Here is a 21,232-nt window from a genome sequence, read left to right as displayed (position 1 = left end):
AACAAACAGTTAGCCCTCGTTTTTTGCGGTTAATGGGGACGAGAACCCCCCGCAGTAAGTATCGACCCCTGAAAAAAATATAATTTTTTGTGTGTTCAATATAATCTGATTTAGCATTGGAAAGGGATACATATGGCATCCCCCCCCCCCAAAGAAAAAAAAAAAGTTTATAATTGTTTTTTTAAGCAGTTCCAATGTAATGATTATTATAATTTTGTCCCACCAAATTATTTTTATACAGGAATAATGTAGAAAAATGCTTGTCTTTATTAAATGCTTCATTGAGTGAGTCCACTCAAATCCGCTTTCGCTGCTCACACATAATGAGTTGCCACAGCAAATGACAAGCTAATCGATGATTGACACATGCGGCGCCTTGAAGTCTCTGCTTCCAAGCTTCTTTGGCAAGATCAAACCTTAACACCTGTCGATTATCATTAACTTTAACAAGTAACTCCAGTGCACTGCCTGACCTAGAAAAGCAGGAGGAGGCCTAGTGAGAGACTACGTGATCGGATCAGGACAGCTGCATTTATTTTTTAATTGAAAAAAAAATCTGCAATGGACTGCGGGCGAGAAGTTTGAAGTGGTGAGGGATCACTGTACAGTAATTCAATTGAAACCGGCAATAGAGCCCATTGACGGTATATAAATGTAAAGCCACGGAGTGGATATCATTTTCGCATGCACAGTCTGCATGGCGCTCTCATATGTAAATGCTGACATGCTCAACAAATCAGAGCACAGCATCCCTATTAGCCCCGCCTTCTTTAACATGCAGCATCGACTGAGTCAACCACCAGTGTTTGAATTTTATATGGTTTGAATGTGTCCACGTGAGTTAAAACTGTTTAAACCAAAGGAAGTTAATAACAGTAAGTTGACTTTGATAAAAGTTCTATAATATTCATCAACCATGTAGGCTGGATTGGAGCCCCTAGCGGGCCGCATGTATGACACCCCTGCTTAACTGATAACATTTTACAATGCCGCAGTTTCCGATACCTTGTGATTTCACACTCAATTTGTTTTTAACAGTATAATTGCTTGGATTTGGTCTATGTCAAAAATAAACTTGACTTATTCTACATGTTCCGTGATTGGCTGGCGATTCAGTTCACCCATCAGTCATTCAGTCAGTTGAGATATGCATTCTTACAATAGATAATTCAGCAAAACAAAGAATGTAAAATACTTGAATGTTTCTTTAAAAAAAAAAAAAAAAAAATTGTCTCAGTCAACATTTGACAGCCTTTGAGGATCACTTTGGTAGGCTCCCGTTAGGCACAAAGGTGGTCCAGACTTGACATGCAGCCCACCGTTTTTCCTTGATCTGGATCGGAGTCGCATCAGAATGCTGACGAAGACACATCTACCAACTATCTTCAAGAAGCAGATGATGGAGAAAATGCTGACCAGCAACATATTTCCACTGCACCAACAACATAAATGTGTGAGGTATGAAATTTGAATGCATCAGATGGCCATGGGGTCTCTCTTAGTGAAAGTCCAGTCCCACACAATGCCATTGCCCGTTACAGGATGACTCGAGGGTAGCAGAACACGTGTAAACCAGTGACTGGAAAACAAAAAATATACAAAGACTGTCAATGGAACGAATTATCTTGTCAGCTAGTGTGATACAATATAGCAAAAAAGTGGCTGTGGGTTAATAATATACTCCGTTCTCTTAAAAAAAATACAAAAATAAAACCGCCAACCTTTGAGTCTCCACACCAAGCAACCGCTTCCAGTTGTCCATCTTACCATGATGATATGGATTTTTGAACACCTGAAGAGCAAACACATCTTTATATTGACATATTCACTGCCATAATATTGGAGACTTGCTTCACTGTTAGTCCAAACCCATCAACCTCGGCCCAAGGTTTCTCTTGTGGAACAATGCTAATTACTAGAGCTGTCCAAAATTGACTTTTTAACTGATAACCGGATATTGTCCAACTCCAAAAATCCGATACGGATATATGCGGTCGTAGACTTAACGTGTTTTGCTATTTGCATTGCTAGTAGCCCCACTGAATGATTTAATAATGAAAAATAACAATTTCAAGATTTTCCAAATAAAATAATTTACATTGTTTGAAAAATAAAACTTCAACTGAAGTTATTGAAAATAAATGTCTCATAAGAATAATATAATTAAAATGAGCCAAAATGTCCATATTGAAATTAGGGCTGTCAAAATTATCGCTTTAACGGGCGGTAATTAATTTTTTAAATTGATCATGTTAAAATATTTGACGCAATTAACGCACATGCCCCGCCCAAACAGATTAAAATGACAGTACAGTGTAATGTCTGCTTGTTACTTGTTTTTGGGTGTTTGGCGCCCTCTGCTGGCGCTTGGGTCCAACTGAATTTATGGGTTAGTACCATGAGTGAGCATGGTGTAATTACTGACGTCAACAATGGCGAGCTACGAGTTTATTTTTTGATGGACAATTTTTACAAATGTTAATAAAACGAAAACATTAAGAGGGGTTTTAATATAAAATTTCTATAACTTGTACTAACATTTATCTTTTAACAACTACAAGTCTTTCTATCCATGGATCACTTTAAGAGAATGTTAATAATGTTAATGCCATATTGTTGATTTATTGTTATAATAAACAAATGCAGTACCTATGTACTGTATGTTGAATGTATATATACGTCTTGTGTCTTATCTTTCCATTCCAACAATAATTTACAGAAAAATATGGCATATTTTATAGATGGTTTGAATTGCGATTACTTATGATTAATTAATTTTTAAGCTGTGAATAACTCGATTAAAAATTTTAATCGTTTGACAGCCCTAATTGAAATGAAAGGAATCATTCACATTCACAATGAAATCACATTTACAGTAGTTGTACGGAGGTAGATTTGTGTCTTTATTATTCAATCAAAAACAAAAAAAGTTGCTTCAATCAAATAAAAAGTTGCTTCAATCAAAATATATATTTTCATGGTTTTCGTGGTCCAAACGCAAAATTACATGACTTCGATCAAAAATTGCGTTTCAATTAAAAAAAAAAAAAAAAAAAAATTTTAATCAAAGAAAAATAGTTTTCAAATATATTTTTTTGCGTTTCAAATTTATTTTTGCATTCAAACACTTTTTTTTTTTTTTTTTTTTTTAAGTGACGTTTTCTTGAAACAACTTTTTATTTGATTGAAGCAACTTTTTTTTTTGATTGAATAATAAAGACACAAATCTACCTCCATATAGTTACCCCATAGAACCACTAGGGAGCGACCAAAGCATTACAAATACAGGGTAGGCAATCATATTGACATGCCACTGCAATGACAATTCCCAAGATGCGTTTTGCTGGGCTTTTACACTGATTTTTGTATTTTATTACTTTTCTAGTTTTCTTAGTGACTTTTTCTTTAATTGTTCTTTTTTTTTTCACTATGAATGCAATTGGTCTGCTCACATAACAAATATGCATCTTTATTTGGAGACATCTGATGGTCCAAGAGCTTAACTGCTGCGCAAAGCTGTGACCCACCCTTGAACAAAGGCAGAAGGATTCTACATTCACTTTAAAGGCAATATGCAAATAGGCCCAAAACCGGTTTGGATATTATCAGATGTCATTTTAAAATGCTTTTATCGACCATTTTTAGCCTAGTGTCTTTACCTTCCCCTGCAATTTCAGTCTTTTTCTCTCTTTACAGTTGATGTGGCGCTCCACGCTAGTCTCCCCCCGGCTGATAAGCATAGCGTGCCACAGGGTCAAACCTCCCAGGGCCACCGCCACAGAGCTGCAGGGATGCGGACGATTATGACAAACTTCATTTGACAGAGGGGGAGGGTGTAAAATGCGGTCACCTGGTCAGCACCCAGAGAAAGATGATGCACTTGTGGCCTGTCGTCTCCGTCGACGTATATGGCGGGGGAGGAGTCTGAAAGTAACTCTGAGGACGCAAAAAATATATTCAACCGCACTTTTTATTGATTATCCTGACCGCATAAATCACAATAAATACCTCGACAGCATTATAGGCCTGCAGGAACATTTCTCTGCTGCTGACGCTGCAGTAGATGCAGCCTAAGGTCATGTAGAGGCAGAAGGAGAAAAAGTAGCGGTGGTTGAAATGCCCCACGCAATTGTTGAGCCAAGCTGAAGTGGAGTTCAGTTCAACAACAAAGAAGGAATTTTATCGATATGAAACATGGAGAGACTTTGAATTTCCTAAATCCGACCATGTGATCAAAAACATGATCATCGCTCAAGTAAGCGAACATACTGGTAGCTGTCGCAGGATGCTAAAGCTAAAATAGTATCAAGCATGTGATAATCTGCAGTATGGAAATATTTGGATTGTTAATTTGACTGAGTATGAGTTTGCATTTGATGTGTGTTACAAGGATACGACAGTGATGGTCCATCTTTAAGACACAGCTGTAACACAAGCAGAGTAAACATTAGATAAGAAGAAGGCAAAACCAACTATGCTATCAGCTAAATTATTACAAAAGACCACAAGCAAGAATATTGGAAAAAAAATTTGGGGTGAGATTTTAATAGCATATTAACATACGTGTTGCAAATGCTGCAGTGGTGAGTCCTGGCCGGTTTTGGATTGATGCATTTCTTACAAATGGAGACGGAGGGAATATGAATGTCGTCCTGGAAAAAATAAACAAATTAATGTAAAGAACACCTCAGCCGACCTATAGATATGACCATAGAACTAGGGACTTGTAGTAGAAATGTACAAGCAAAATGAGAAGGTTACACTTGTATAAATGTAGGATAATTAAGTTCAAAATGACTAGACAGTACGCTGAAAATAAAAAATAGATACTTGGCTTTGTATAGATTCAAAAGTACTGTGACAACAAAGGTGCAAAATATCACATCAATCAGTTCTGTGGTCTTTTTCACTGAGCATTTTGTGACATGCAGCATTGGCGATGATAGACATCTAATCATGTGGCTCTTAAAAAACTAAATTAAAACGCTTCAAATTAGAGATGTCCCGATCGATCTGATCACCTCATTTTCAAAGTATCGGAATCGGCAAAAAAATATCGGCCATGCCTTTTTTTAGTATATATATATATATATTTTAATTAAATCGTTTCCTAATTGTATTTAACGTCACAGACATATGTTACACTCATCCAGAGTCTTTAGGCTTAAGGTAGGGTTATCAAATTTATCCCGATAATGGCGGCAATTAATTTTTTAAAAAATGTGTCACAATAAAATATTTAACGCAATTAATGCATGCGCTGCATGACCCTCTCACTCATTGTCGCGCTCAATCTGTAATGACGCCGTTTTACTTATATAGAGAGATAAAAGGCAGCGTAAAATGAGTAGAGTGAACTTTGGCAGCCTTTGGTGCCTTTTATTAATTGGCTAAAGCCTTGCAATCCCTCTCCCTATGATTAGAAATATCATGGGAAGCAATGTGGGGAAGCAAGGTGGCAATTGATCATTGTCTTAACACTTTATGTTATTTCCCAACGCAGAGAAGATATAACAATTGGTAGCACGTTGCACAGTCATGGTTCCACTTCCCATCATGCATTTGGGATGGCCACAGTATCATTTACTGAAAGCTCAACAAATACACTAGATGGCAATATTTAGTCACAATATACAAAGTCCCAAGTCTTTCTATCGGTGGATCCCTCTCACAGAAAGAATGTTAATAATGTAAATGCCATCTTGAGGATTGTCATAATAAACAAATACAGTACTTATGTACTGTATGTTAAATGTATATATTCGTCCGAGTTTTATTCATTTTTTTCTTAATGCATTGCCAAAATGTATATGATCGGGAAAAATCGGGAATGATTGGAATTGAATCGGAAGCACAAAAAAAACAATCGGATCGGGAAATATCGGGATCGGCAGATACTCAAACTAAAACGATCGGGATCGGATCGGGAGCAAAAAAACATGATCGGAACAACCCTTCTTCAAATGAGTTTATCATTTGAAGACGAGCAATCCATTGGAAGTGGGAGGGCGTTTATCGGCGTCAGAAGCAGCCAATGAGTTAATATCAAATCAATACAGTGTGACAAATTCAACAATTTAAAGTTTTTCAAACTAAAAAAAATACAACAAAATTTCTGCTTCCTAGTCAAACGTAAATTCAAACATAAGGCAAAACTATATAACTATTGTCATCTGAGTTACATGTTAACTAGAAAAATTAACATTTTTTTTCTAGTAATAGTACAGTATTAACATGGTTTCTACCTATCAGTTTTTTCCTCATTAGTAATATGTTATTTTACTCAGAGAGTGGGGGAAAAACATTAATTTTCTCATTTTACAGTGGTATGAAAAAGTATCTGAGCCTTTTAAAAAATGTCTTTTCTACATAAAATCAGCATCAAATGTAATCTGATCTTTGTCAAAATCACACAGATGAAAAAACTTGGTATGCTTTAACTAAAACCAAACATTTATAGGTTTTCGTATTTTAATGAGGATAGTATGCAAACAATGACAGAAGGGGGGGAAATAAGTAGGTGAACCATCACATTTAATATTTTATGCACCCCCCCCCCCCTTTGGCAGCAATAACTTCAACCAGACGCTTCTTGTAGCTACAGATCAGTCAGGCGCATCCATCAGGACTAATCTTGGCCCATTCTTCTCTACAAAACTGCTGTAGTTCAGTCAGATTCCTGTCGTTCATTCATCTTTGGTAGACGGCTACTCCTTGGGAGTGAAGAAACAGTGCAAAACTTTCTCTATTTGTAGACAACTTCTCTGACTGTCGATTGATGAACATCCAGACTTTTAGAGATGGTTTGATATCCTTTCCAAGCTTTATACAAATCAACAATCATTGATCGCAGGTCTTCAGACAGCTTTTTTGACCGAGCCATGATGCACATCAGACAATGCTTCTCATCAAGACAATTCTTATCAGGTGTGTGTTTTATAATGGGCAGGGCAGCTTGAAACCACTTATCAGTGATTGGGCACACACCTGACTTAAAATGTTTGGTAAACATTTGTTTCAATTGCTCTTTAAGTCTCCTTAGGCAGAGGGTTCAGTTACTTATTTTTCACCATTTTGTCATTGTTTGTGTGCTATCCTCATAAAAATATAAAAAGTAGGGCTGTCAAACGATTAAGTTTTAATCGAGTTAATCACAGCTTTAAAATTAATTAATCGTAATTAATCACTATTCAAACCATCTATAAAATATGCATATTTTTCTGTAAATTATTGTTGGAATGGAAAGATAAGACAAGGCGGATATATATACATTCAACATACTGTACATAAGTACTGTATTTGTTTATTATAACAATAAATCAAAAAGATGGCATTAACATTCTGTTAAAGCGATCCAAGGATAGAAAGACTTGTTGTTCTTAAAGGATAAATGTTAGTACAAGTTATAGAAATTTTATATTGAAACCCATCTTAATGTCTTCTTTTTAATAAAATTTGTAAAATTTTCAATCAAAAAATAAACTAGTAGCACTCCATTGTTGATGTCAATAATTACACAATGCTCGTGGTGCTGAAAACCATAAAATCAGTTGCACCCAAGCGCCAGCAGAGGGCGTCAAAACACCAAAAAACACAAGTAACAAGTGGACATGACACTGTGCTGTCATTTTAATCTGAGCGGGGCATGTGCGTTAATTGCGTCAAATATTAAAACGTGATTAATTAAAGAAATTAATTACCGCCCGTTAACGCGATAATTTTGACAGCCCTGATAAAAACCTATAAATGTTTGGGTGGTTTTAGTAAGAGCAGACACTGTATTTTCATCTGTGTGATTTTGACAAAAATCAGATCACATTTGATGGTGATTTTATGCAGAAATGTTAGAAATTCCAAAAGGTTCAGATACTTTTTTATACCACTTAATAAAATACTATGACAAGAAAAGTGCAAAATATCATATTGATCAGTTCTCCGGTCTTTTTCACCGAGCATTATGGGATATGCAGTTCTTTTAACTCATTGGCTGTCATTGATGATGATTGACATCTAATCATGTGGCTCTTAAAAACTAAATAAAAATGCTTCAAATTAGGGCTGTCCCAAACGACTAATTTCTCCCGATTAGTCAGCCGACTATTTTTACGATTAGTCGACTAATCTAATAATATTTTTTTTTTTTTTTTTTTACTAATTTAGCAATGAAATTTTTGTTGACGCTTATCAATTCACAAAAAACATATTGGAACACTCAAATCATTTATTAAAGTACAAATAAACACGTAAATAACAATAATAAATCACAAATAAACAATGAGTTCAAATGCTGATAGAATTAACTAGTGTAGCATCCTGATTGAAAAGATGGTCTCTTAAACTGATGGTTTACAACTTTTATTCCATCCTTGATGTAAACACACCGTAAAGGCTACGGTGCACACAAATAAAGCAACACAATTAGAAATTAACAAACACTTTTCACCTTTTTACTTTTAAACCTTATTTATATATCAATGAATTGCCTATATGAATTGCCTTTACCTTATCATTGACAATCTCTCCCTTGAGTGCAATCACTGTATATATTTATGACCTTTTAACCTTATATAATTTTCTATACCATAAAATAAACCATAACATGAAATAAACCTTTCAATTAGCATTAAGAACAATACTAATAGCACTTATAGGCCCATTGTCAATGAAACATTATTATTTAGTAAGGCGACAGCACCCTCTGGTGTACAAAAAATGAAAAGGAAAAAAAAATTACAAACTGCGTGAAGGCGCTTGAGGTGTTTATTCACGGCCGACGTGCAGCCAAGCTTGGCACTGAAGAGACAGGACAGAAGAGCGTACTCTCCTTTGTTTCTTTGAAATAAGTCGATGTTTTGGACACTCTGGTGCGCTTTTTTTTGGCTTTGTGCCGCTTTCCCCGCTTGCAAACAGAGCATCCGACATTCTAACTTTCCACGCATATATTTTTTTAACCCTTCATTAACCGTCGACGGGATGTTGTGCTCGGCGACGGATTTACGTCATCGATTACGTCGACTATGTCGACTAGTCGGGACAGCTCTACTTCAAATGAGTTTATCATTTGTAGACGTGCAATCCATTTAAAGTGGGAGGGCGGCAATCCTCCCACTATTTAATGTTAAAACTTTTGTGTTGTTATTTTGATTTATAATTTTGTTATTATTTAAGAAGAGGTGGATCACCACCGCACTACCTTGGGCGGATGTCCAGGAGAGGTGGTGGTGGCCTTGTAGTAATGGAAGACCACCATGACAAGGAGCCAGTGTCCGCAGCACAGGTGCCAGACAATCCAGATTGCAGTGTAGGTACTGAGGATTGTGGGGAGGACGTACATGTAGACGATGACCACCACCGAGGTTGTCAGTAGTATGACCAGAGTAACGAACACCTGAAAGAGAAAAAGCAAAGATGAGGTAAAACTTTAAGGGGTGTCACTTCAGCTAGTAGTCAAGTAGTTTTAGTTTCTCTCGGGTGTTCAAATGTTTTTACATTATGCAAACGTTATTTTTTAGGATGTGTACTATAAGTTTTATTAAACATGGTTTGGCCATAGACATCATTACTATTGACAAGTCACTTCGTCATTCTTTGCGCGACGCCTTATCAGAGGGGGCCCAGCTTAATTTATTAATAGCCGTAGACGGCACACTCTCATGTCGGATTTAAGCTTGGATTTTTGAAGAACTATGGAAGCTGTACCGTATACAAACAGGAAGGATTGTCTCAGGAGTGATTTGTCCGAGGATTCAAGGTAAATATTTTATTTTTCGTACCATGCATGCGTGATTGAAGCATTTATTCGCAGGAATTTTCTTCTTTGTTTACACATGGAGGTGGCTAATTTTCATAACTGACAAGCCTCATAGTTTACTTTTAACCAAGAATCGAGACTGTTTTACATCCATATCTATGAAAAATTCCGGGATTTAAGCATTTATTCACAAGAATTTTTGCCAGAAAAGCTCCTGTTACGCCAGGCGGCCGCTAGCCTCATTCGCTAACATAGTAGCATTGTACTTCGTCAATATACGTAAAATAAACGCCTATTGTGCAGTTTCTTTGCTTTTAACCAATAATCGAGACAGTTTTCCGTCCAGATCTATGAAGAATTCGGGGATTTAAGCATTTGTTCACAAGAATTTTCACCAGAAAAGCTCCTTTTGCACTAGGCGGCAGCTAGCATCATTCGCTAACATAGTAGCATTGTACTTCGTCAATATACGTAAAATATACGCTGACTGCGCGGTTTCTTTGCTTTTGTACTTCATCAATATACGTAAAACAAAAGCTGACTGCGCGGTTTCTTTGCTTTTAACCAAGAATCGAGACTGTTTTACGTCCATATCTAAGAAGAATTCGGGGATTTAAGCATTTCTTCACAAGAATTTTCGCCAGAAAAGCTCCTTTTATGCTAGGCGGCAGCTAGCGTCATTCGCTAACAAAGTAGCGTTGTACTTATTACATACAATATACGTAAAATAAGCGCTAACTGCACTTTATTCACAAGAATTTTTGCCAGAAAAGCTCCTTTTACACCAGGCGGCCGCTATCCTCATTCGCTAACAATATATGTGTATCATGATAAAAAGGGCTATTCTATAATATGTTGTGATTGGATATGAATTCATTAATACTTTATTTACATATTATTTGTAATTGATTCTGCATGTTTTCCTCATTTATTAAGTTTCTGATGTTACATTGAGTGATTTATTAGCTGTTTAAGTTGCTATTTTGGTCGAAAACGAATATGTTAAATATTGCTATTGATTAAGCCTGTTGCAATATGCAATAATTCCATTTATCACACGGTAAATAAAAATGAAAGCGGTAATTTTTCCGCTGCGATTTATCACCTCGCGTGCACATGCGTGCGCGCGTGTGCTGTTAAAAGTTCGCCTTCCTTTTTACCAACTACGCAAAATGCATCTTTGTTCCAGGTCCGGCAAAATATAGCGCCGGAGCAAATCCGTTCCCATTATATCCTATTGTTCAACGTACACCGGCTGCGTCAATGCTCCGGATTGACTGCGGACCATCTCCACCGTGCTGGAGCCCGTGGGATGGTTTAGGCTATTTTTTATTTTTGCCGGAGACATATCCGTCAAAATGAGCGGAGCCGGGCCTGGAGTCAACAGCCCAGTGTCGTATTAACGGTTTAAACACCAGCAACTTTGGACGAAAAACGTTTCATCGTGGAGGTGGAAAGTCACAAAGTGATTTATGATGCAGCAGATCATTATTATAGGACAGCATTGTTTTTCTGGCAATGATATCAAACACACGACGTGCTGACAACTTTTGTTTTTATTAACACACGGCACTAATAACATTTCCTCAACCTGTGGCTCTCGGTAAAACGTCTCTTTCTCACTCCCGCATCACATGAACAAAACAACCCTGTTGCGTGCACTTCCGGATATTTACAACAAAGTCCGCCAAAAAATTGTTACTGACTTGGCTGCTACGAACAACCTCACTTTGACAACGGACAGCTGAATGGACATGATGAACACTGAGTGGCAAAGTAAGAGCGCTGTGCTTCAAACTTGTCCTGTTTATGAAAGTCGATTGTCATATGCTGGTGTTGTGCAGTAATGAGCAAACGTGACTTCTGTGGCGTTTGCCAACTTTTTTAATACACGCACACACTAGATATCATGAAATAGCAAACTAGATGTGCTACGTCCCATGCCATTGGCTACGTGAGCCCAGAGTGATTATGGGACACGTAGTCCATATACTACATCGATGAATTATAAACCGCCATGACTGAATGGAAGCTCCTCGGTGGCAAGGCCCCGGGGGTAGATGAGATCCGCCCGGAGTTCCTAAAGGCTATGGATGTTGTAGGGCTGTCATGGCTGACACGCCTCTACAACATCGCGTGGACATCAGGGACAGTGCCTCTGGATTGGCAGACCGGGGTGGTGGTCCCTCCTTTCAAAAAGGGGGACCGGAGGGTGTGTTCAAATTATAGAGGGATCACACTCCTCAGCCTCCCCGGTAAAGTCTATTCAGGGGTGCTGGAGAGGAGGGTCCGTCGGGAAGTCGAATCTCGGATTCAGGAGGAGCAGTGTGGTTTTCGTCCCGGCCGTGGAACAGTGGACCAGCTCTACACCCTCGGCAGGGTCCTTGAGGGTGCATGGGAGTTCGCCCAACCAGTCTACATGTGTTTTGTGGATTTGGAGAAGGCGTTCGACCGTGTGCCTAGGGGAATCCTGTGGAGGGTGCTCTGGGAGTACGGGGTACCGAGCCCCTTGGTAAGGGCTGTTCGGTCCCTGTACGACCGGTGTCAGAGTCTGGTCCGCATTGGCGGCAGTAAGTCGAATTCGTTCCCAGTGAGGATTGGACTCCGCCAAGGCTGCCCTTTGTCACCGATTCTGTTCATAATTTTTATGGACAGAATTTCTAGGCGCAGCCGAAGCGTTGAGGGTGTCCGGTTTGGTGGCCTCAGCATTTTATCTCTGCTTTTTGCAGATGATGTGGTGCTGTTGGCTTCATCAAGCCGTGATCTCCAACTCTCATTGGGGCGGTTCGCAGCCGAGTGTGAAGCGGTTGGGATGAAGATCAGCACCTCCAAATCCGAGACCATGGTCCTCAGCCGGAAAAGGGTGGCATGCCCTCTCCGGGTCGGGGAGGAGATCCTGCCCCAAGTGGAGGAGTTCAAGTATCTTGGGGTCTTGTTCACGAGTGAGGGTAGGAGGGAGCAGGAGATTGACAGGCGGATCGGTGCAGCGTCTGCAGTGATGCGGACTCTGCACCGATGCGGACTCTGCACCGGTCCGTTGTGGTGAAGAAGGAGCTGAGCCAAAAGGCGAAGCTCTCGATTTACCGGTCGATCTACGTTCCTACCCTCACCTATGGTCACGAGCTGTGGGTCGTGACTGAAAGAACAAGATCCCGGATACAAGCGGCCGAAATGAGTTTCCTCCGCAGGGTGTCCAGGCTCTCCCTTAGAGATAGGGTGAGAAGCTCGGTCATCCGGGAGGGGCTTGGTGTCGAGCCGCTACTCCTCTGCGTTGAGAGGAGCCAGTTGAGGTGGCTTGGGCATCTGGTTCGAATGCCTCCTGGACGCCTCCCTTGAGAGGTGTTCCGAGCATGTCCCACCGGCGGGAGGCCCCGGGGTCGACCCAGGACACGCTGGAGAGACTATGTCGCTCGGCTGGCCTGGGAACGCCTTGGAATCCCGCCGGAGGAGCTGGCTGAAGTGGCTGGGGAGAGGGAAGTCTGGGCTTCCCTGCTAAAGCTGCTGCCCCCGCGACCCGACCCCGGACTAAGCGGGCGGGCGGGCGGACGGACGGACGGACGGACGGACGGATGTTAAGCAGGCCACATCAATCCATACCAGTGACTATAGATAATGCTGCAAATATTGTTAATTCAGTACGTGACACAGATGGATTCGGACCACAAATAGGATGTTTTGCTAAGAGAGCTGTAGCAATCAACAGTGTACCCCGCTTCACTTTACAAACAGTAAAGATTGTTCACAGCACTTTTATACAAAATTTCTTCAGAGCAGTAAGAAGTAAGCACATAAATATTATGCACGAAAATGCATGTTTATATGATGGCAATTTAATTTTTGCTCGTTAGCAAAAAAAAAAAAAAAAATACAATAGTTTTTTTTTTTTTTTTCCACAGCATTAAATGTATTGTATCGAATCGAAAATCATGTCCCCCGTATCGAAAATCGTACCGAACCGTGACTTAACTGTATTGTTGCATCCCTATGGAGAACCATAGCAGAAGCTATGAGGGGAAAAGTTTTCATTTGCCTAAATGCTTAAGTTATTTATTATTATCTTAAAAAGAATATTTGAATTGAAGATTAAACATTTATCACGTTTAAATGGGTGTACTTGATCATTTAATATTTCCTGTATTCTCACTGTGTTATTGTAAGTTGGTTAAAAAAAAAAAAAAAATGGGGGGTAGGGCTGGGCGATATGGCCTTAAGTACGTATCATGATAAATTGAACAGATTTACCTCGATAACGATAAATGACGATAAATACGCCCGAGCAGACTGCTATATAATTTGAAAATTTGAATCAATGCATGGAATACAAATTAACCGTTTCTCGTTAAATTTATTTAACCAGCTTTCAATTTAACAATTGCACATGCAGTCTAAACATTAAGTATTAAAAAAAAATCTTGTAAACAATAAGAATTCTAGTTTGCTTATAACAGCTTGTATGACTTGAAAAATGTACAACATTATAAAAATCAATATGACGACTGTGCAAACATGTCACATTCTGATGCCAATGAAAAATTTAAGGTTTTATGATGGCAGAATAAAGCAAACACATACAGAAAAATAGCTGTGGCCATTAAACTGTCATATTATATATAGGATTCACTGTTGGATTATACTTTCTGCTGAGTGCTTTACCATCATGAAAGCTTTCAGAGAAATCACACAGAGATACCAAATAACGCGACACGATGATTGCTAAATTAAGTCCGTGCCCCGTCCACTCATTAATTTCAACCGTTTCGACAAGGTTAGAGCCGCTATCCGACTCTTTCACGTTCATTTGTAGCCGCTGTTAGCCGCTAGCGTTAGCCTGTGGCTTGGCTACCATAAGAAAGCACTGAAAGCATCCTCTCCTGATATCGTGAGAACCAGGGAGGACAGCGGGTGAAAGCCCGTCTGGAACCCCACAAGAGTTTACTTAATGTCGGGTGAAAGTTTGGCGAAGCTTACTTAAGCCCGACTCCATTCCGTTTACTTGTAGCGTTAGCCGCTAGCGTTAGCCTACCGGGATTCTGTTTGTTTGGCTTCCTGAAAACCACGTGACTCCATACGTCTGCTTTCTTAAAGCGGAATGAACATAGCCGAACAACACAGAGTCAAAGTGGGATAAAAAGACTATATTTTTCTTGTTTCATTAAATTACCAAATTTACCGACATGGTCAAAATTACGTCGGTCATCGTGAAGAATTTCGGTGGCGTAATAATACCCCATATCGCACTAATTTATTAGATAAATTATCGCACACTAAAATTTGTTATCGCGACAGGCCTACTATTGATCCTGAAAATATAGGTGATTATCTCTGCATTTGGTGATTTTTGTGCATCTAGTGTAAATTCTGAGGCTTTAATAGCCAGTTTAAGTTGTGTTATACTTGTATAAAAAATAATCGGAATTTTATAAGTGAACGACTTTGAATTTTTGATGCCACTGCTCATGGAGACTCATATATGGCTAAGGTAGGTGCCTGTTTTGGTTTTAGGTTAGTAGCAGCTTTGGTTTTGTAAATATTTGAATTTGAAGTTTTTGAACATGGGCCCCCTACGAATTGGCCCCGTTTCCCATGTCATGTCAATAGGTTATGAAATCTATGGTTTGGATTAAATTTTCATTAAAAAAGAAGGTACTCACCACCCCAAACCAGCGAGTCACTCTGTCCACGATCCAGTACACGGGTTCAAAGGCGCAATCGAGCAATGTGTCCGAGTTGGTGAGGCTGTTGAAGTAAAGAGACTTGAGCAACAGCTTGCTGTAGCTCCGCAGTTGCCGAAGCCGGCCACCTCCTCCCCTGCCTCGACCCCCTATCTTGGGACAGCACGCTCGGCACCATCGCAGTGCGAGTCGCATGGCCCGTGAGAGATGCCACCTCCAGCTGCTTCCCACGCGCATACCAGCGCAGCCACCTCCTCGCCCGCACACCTTGCCTTCCAAACACACGCAAACAAACAGACATGCACACCAACAGTTAGAGATGCAGGCGGCATAAAAAAGAAGCTCCTCATAACGAAGCTGGACAACAAGTGATGTTTCCATGTCGGATGAGAGAGCATGAATAAGGACCAAGGATCATGAGAAAAGTACTTCCCACCTGCCAGTCAAAGAGAATGAGGGCTTCGAACAAACAAATGAATTTAATAATTCACAGGTCTAAAACTAGGATGCAGATGGAAAGTGGTAACCCAGTAAGAAGGAACCGTGAAAGGGGTGGATGTCTTCAAGGAAAAAATAGGGCTACCCGAGCTTGGCGTATTAATTACATAGATTAGACACTTTTTTCTGGTTTGGGACAGCATTAATAATGCGAGGCCAAGGAAAGTGCTGTGTACCTTCGAAGTCTTACACTTTCATTATAACATGCATTTTTCCTGAAGTCTTATTAATGCATTTAGTTTTACCAAAAATAATGGCCACAGCAAAAATGTTTTAAGTCAGAGTCTGAAAATAATCTGTAACTAACAACGGTAACTTTTAAACATGTATTTTTATTGTTAGCAGGTCTAATGTGATAGTTTTTCAATACTATTTTTTTTCACAACTCTTCTCCGAGTTTTCTGTTGACATCATTATACATTATTTCTCTTTGCCACTGTAGCGTGACAGTTCCTGGACTGGGGAGACCTAACATTTTATCTGTGCATCTACAGTATTTATTTGCTCCTTTATTCCTCTCTTGTATACAGTGGTATGAAAGTATCTAAACCATTTGAAATTTCTCACATTTCTGCATAAAATCACTATCAAATGTGAGCTGATCATTGTCAAAATTACACAGATGAAAATACAGTGTCTGTTTAAACTAAAACCACCCAAACATTTATAGGTTTTCATATTTTAATGAGGATTTTACGCAAACAATGACAAAATGGGGAAAAATAAGTAAGTGGACCATCTGCCTAAGGAGACTTAAAGAGCAATTGAAACAAATGTTTACCAAACATTTTAAGTCAGGTGTGTGCCCAATCACTGATAAGTGGTTTAAAGCTGCCCCCCCCCCCCCCCACCATAAAACACACACCTGGTAAGAATTGTTTTGATAAGAAGCATTGTCTGATGTGCATCATGGCTCAGTCAAAAGAACTGTCTGAAGACCTGCGATCAAGGATTGTTGATTTTTATAAAGCTTGGAAAGAATATCAAACCATCTCTAAAAGTCTGGATGTTCATCAATAGACAGTCAGAAAAGTCTACAAATGGAGAGTTATTGGCACTGTTGCTTCTCTCCCAAGGAGTGGCCGTCCATTAAAGATGACGCCAAGAGTTCAGCGCAGAATACTCAGAGAGGTAAAAAAGAACCCTAGAGTGTCTGCTTAAGACTTACAGAAATCACTGGCACAGTCCAATATCGATGTGCACACATCAATTAGCAATTTTGTCTCTGGTGTCTTTGGACAGCTCTTTGGTCTTGACCATGGTGCAACTCTCTCAATCAATAAGGTTTCTGGACTGTCATTGAGAAACACAGAGTTTGACCTTCCTCCAGGAGACTGGCTAAGCCCCTCCAGAACCTTGATATACTTTTTACGAAGCCACGCCTTGGTTATTCTGGCTGTCTGCTTCGGGCCATTGTCATGTTGGAAGACCCAGTCACGACCCATTTTCAATGCTCTACCTGAGGTAAGGAGGTTATTCCCCAAAATCTCACAATACATGGTCCTGGTCATCCGCTCCTTAATACCGTGTAGCGCAGCCATCCAGTCCCATGTGCAAAAAAAACACCCCAGAAGCATGATGCTACCACCCCAATGCTTCCCAGTAGTGATGGTGTTCTTGGGATGGCACTTATTATTATTCTTCCTCCAAACACTATGAGTGGAATTGAGACCAAAGGGTCCCATTTTGATTTCATATGACTACATGACTTTCTTCCATGACACATATGGACCATCCAAATGGTCATTGGCAAACTTCAAACAGGCCTGGACATGTGCTGGTTTAAGCAGGGAACCTTCCGTGCCATGCATGATTTTAAACCATGACGTCTTAGTGAATTACCAACGTTAACCTTGGAAATAGTGGTCCCAGCTCCTTTCAGGTCATTGACCAGCTCCTCTCATGATGTTCTGGGCTGATTCCTCACCATTTCTAGGATCAATGAGACCCTACGAGGTAGATCTTGCATGGAGCCCCAGTCCGAGGGAGATTGACAGTCATGTTTAGCTTCTTCCATTTTCTAATAATTGCTCCAACGGTGGATCTTACAGTCATGTGAAAAAATTAGGACACCCCATTAAATAATCACTTCTTCATGAAGACATGTAATGTTCACATATCAATTTCTGATCTTGTTTTTCTTTATCTCTGGAAAAGACAGTGATTTAATTGCAGGTAAACAACAAAAATTAACATTGTTTTACTCATCAGACCAAATATATCAACAAAAATACATATTCTAACTGAGGAAAAAGTTAGGACACCCTACCACCTAAATTACTTCACTTAGACGCTTTTTGTAGCCATCTACCAGTCTTTGACATCGGTCTGAAGAAAGTTTGCCCCACCCCTCAATGCAGAATACTTTCAGCTGTGAGATGTTTGAGGGGTTTCTCTCATGTACAGCCCGTTTCAAGTAACCCTACAGCACAGGTGTCAAACCGACTCCAGAAAGGGCCTAGTGGGTGCTGGATTTTGTTCCAACCAATAACGCGCAGAGGGTTTGACCAATGAACTTCCAGCTGAAACAAGCATCACCTGACAAAGTTTAACTGATTACACATGTAAAAGATCTAATTGGTGAAAAGGTGTCCTCTTCATTGGTTGGAAAGCAAACCTGCACCCACTTGGCTCTTTCTGGAATCGGTTTGACACCTGTGCCCTACAGCATCTCAATGGGATTAAGATCTGGGCTTTGACTCGACCACTTAAGGACTCTCCATTTCTTCCTTTTCAGCCAGTCCTTGGTGGATTTACTGGTATGTTTTGGGTCACTGTCATGTTGCAGTGTCCAGTTCTGCTTTAGCTTTAATATTTTCACGAAGGATCTCACATGTTCCTCAAGCACCCTCTGTTACATGATAGAATTCATGGTGGATTCTATAATGGTGAGCTGGCCAGGTCCTGCTGAAGCAAAGCATCCCCAAACCATGACACTTCCACCTCCGTGCTTCACAGTTGGTATGAGGTTCTTTTCCTGGAATGCTGTATAGGGTTTACACTAATCATGCCCTCTGTTCTGGTGTCCAAATAATTCATTTTTAGATTCATCTGTCCAAAAACATTATTCCAGAAGTCTTGTTCTTTGTCCACATTCACTCTGGCAAACTTCAATCTGGCTTTTCTGGTTTCCCAATAATTCATTTTTAGATTCATCCATCCAAAAACATTATTCCAGAAGTCCTGGTCTTTGTCCACATTCACTCTGGCAAACTTCAGTCTGGCTTTCGTGTTCTTCTTGGAGAGAAAAGGTTTCCTCCTTGCACACCTCTCATGAAGGTTAAACTTGTGAAGTCTCCTTCTGATTTTAGAGGCATGCACTTTAACATCAACAGTAGCAAGAGTCTGCTCTTGGTCCCGTGATGACATTTGAGGGGTTTTGGAGACTTATTTTAGCATCTTGCAGTCTGCTCTCGGGGTGAATTTGCTTGGACGGCCAGACCTGGGCATGTTGGCAGTTGTTTTAAATGTCCTCCACTTGTAGACTATTTTTAGAACAGCGGAATGGCTGAATTTATCTTTATTTTTTAGATCTCTTGAAATCCCTTACCACTCATAAGCCTCTACAATCTTCTTTCTGAAGGCCTCAGACAGCTCCTTTGACCTCACCATGGTGTTTTCTCTCACTTCAACAGCCAGGGGTACACCAAACTAAATGTGAGGTTTAAATAAGGCAAGCCTCCTTAAAACACTGTGTAATAATGTTCTAAATATGTGCACCCGATGTGATACCCGTGTGTAATTTTAGCCATTTCAATTTGGATTAAATGTGGGACTGTCCTAATTTATCGTTCAACAAAAATTGCATTTTTTTAAAATGACATTTTACAGAAAGCTATTATAAAATATCTTTTTTTTTTTTTCAGTTTTAATCGTTTAGTTCTATTACTTGAATCTCTCAAGATGGTTAAATTCATATTAAATATCCATATGACCAAATATGGTAGAAGACAAACAGGCTTCAATAGGGTGTCCTAATATTTTTCACATTATTGTATATCATCAAGCTGCTTGGCAATAGCCCCGTAACTCTTTCCAGCCTTGTGGCGGTCTATAATTCTGTCTCCGGGGTCTTTGGACAGCTGTTTGGGGTGTATGGGGTGGACAGGTATTTATATGCAGCTAACCGCTTCAAACAGGTCAAAAAGTCAGACTCAAAAAGTCCACCTCCACTCCAATAATTTTGGAGTGGAGGTGGACTTTTTAAAGGCGACTAACATGTCTTTGAGGCACACAATTCTAGATTAAACTGGTGTTCGAATACTTTTAGATTGTCTCTCACAGTGGACAAGCACATGCCATGGAAATTTCAAACCTGCCCATCATTTCTAAGTGGGAGAACTTGCAAAATCGAAGGGTGTTCAATGTTTAATTTCCTCACTGTAGTTCTACACATCAAAAATTGCTGTTATTTTTCTGACTAAATTAAAAAAAAATAATCTGTCACCAGTCGTGTTTTGGTACTAGTGTTAGCCGCATGCTATCTACCAATATAAAAATCCTTAAATCGTCTAGCTTTAAACTGTTTAAATACACATTAGAAAATATACTTTAATGTGGACATACAATACCTGGTCAGGTGAATTGTGAGGACATTCGGTCACGTCATATTTAGAGGATTTCCACACGTCAATTTTTGTACGAGTACCAAAAAGCACTGGTGCTCCAGAGATCGTCTATTGGCAAGTGCATCACTAGTGACATCTTCTTAGACTGGGAAAAACTGCACCAAAAAATAATAATAATGATTTGACAAATGAAAATTCACTTGAAAATAATATTTAGCTGGTGTAGGAAGCTTCTGCTCAGTTCATTCCTTCCTAGCACTCTGGCATAACAAAGAGAGGTCAAGCTTTAGCTAGTAACACATCATTCTTTATCATTTGCCTTGACGGTTGCGCGTGATTGTCGCGCAATGTCGGAAATTACATTAAATCCGATAAATTTGAGTGCAAATTAAATTTAATAATAAAAATATTGCCGTGTTGCATGCGTAGTTTAAGAAGACAAGCGTCAAAATTCCACGAAAATGTTTTACTTTTTCCTTAATATAAATCAACATGGGCCGTAACCAGGAAGTACTACGGAGAATAGATAACACATGTATTTTGAACTAGATGTGGAGAACCGCTGTTAGCCAATCGGGACAGCCATTGTCATTTGTCGGCCATTTTGTGTCAGTACAATTCGTTAAATACAACATCATAGTCGATGTAGAGCAGGGGTGGGCAATTAATTCCACAAAGGGCCGCAGTGGGTGCGGGTTTTTGTTGCAACCCATTAAGAGGACACCTTTTCACCAATCTGCTGT

General features: G+C 39.6%; 1 protein-coding gene across 1 annotated transcript; it reads right to left on the bottom strand.

Moving 5' to 3' along the window:
• Positions 1-1,211: 1,211 nt before the first annotated feature.
• zdhhc16b (zinc finger DHHC-type palmitoyltransferase 16b) lies at positions 1,212-20,953 on the bottom strand. Its single transcript, XM_057825604.1, has 10 exons — positions 20,493-20,953; positions 15,403-15,695; positions 9,194-9,388; positions 4,564-4,652; positions 4,396-4,424; positions 4,009-4,142; positions 3,851-3,936; positions 3,660-3,783; positions 1,722-1,792; positions 1,212-1,579 (listed from the first exon to the last, which is right to left on the bottom strand). The coding sequence occupies exons 2-10, from the start codon at positions 15,658-15,660 to the stop codon at positions 1,477-1,479; spliced, it is 1,089 nt and encodes a 362-aa protein (XP_057681587.1). The 5' UTR covers positions 15,661-15,695; positions 20,493-20,953; the 3' UTR covers positions 1,212-1,476.
• Positions 20,954-21,232: the final 279 nt, after the last annotated feature.

The sequence above is a fragment of the Corythoichthys intestinalis genome, chromosome 21, assembly GCF_030265065.1.
Source record: "Corythoichthys intestinalis isolate RoL2023-P3 chromosome 21, ASM3026506v1, whole genome shotgun sequence".
In the NCBI taxonomy this organism is placed as follows: Eukaryota; Metazoa; Chordata; class Actinopteri; order Syngnathiformes; family Syngnathidae; genus Corythoichthys; species Corythoichthys intestinalis.
The sequence above is the reverse complement of the archived record's forward strand: the minus strand, read 5'-3'. Positions and strand labels throughout refer to the sequence as shown.

Bases quoted from the DNA above. Each gene is read 5' to 3' on its own strand.
- zdhhc16b (XM_057825604.1), bottom strand. From the start codon at position 15,660: ATGCGCGTGGGAAGCAGCTGGAGGTGGCATCTCTCACGGGCCATGCGA. The intron at 9,389-15,402 runs GTGAGTACCTTC...TTTCTCTTTCAG, and splicing joins TGACTCGCTGGTTTGGGGTG to GTGTTCGTTACTCTGGTCAT. The intron at 3,937-4,008 runs GTATTTATTGTG...TTGCGTCCTCAG, and splicing joins AGGCCTATAATGCTGTCGAG to AGTTACTTTCAGACTCCTCC.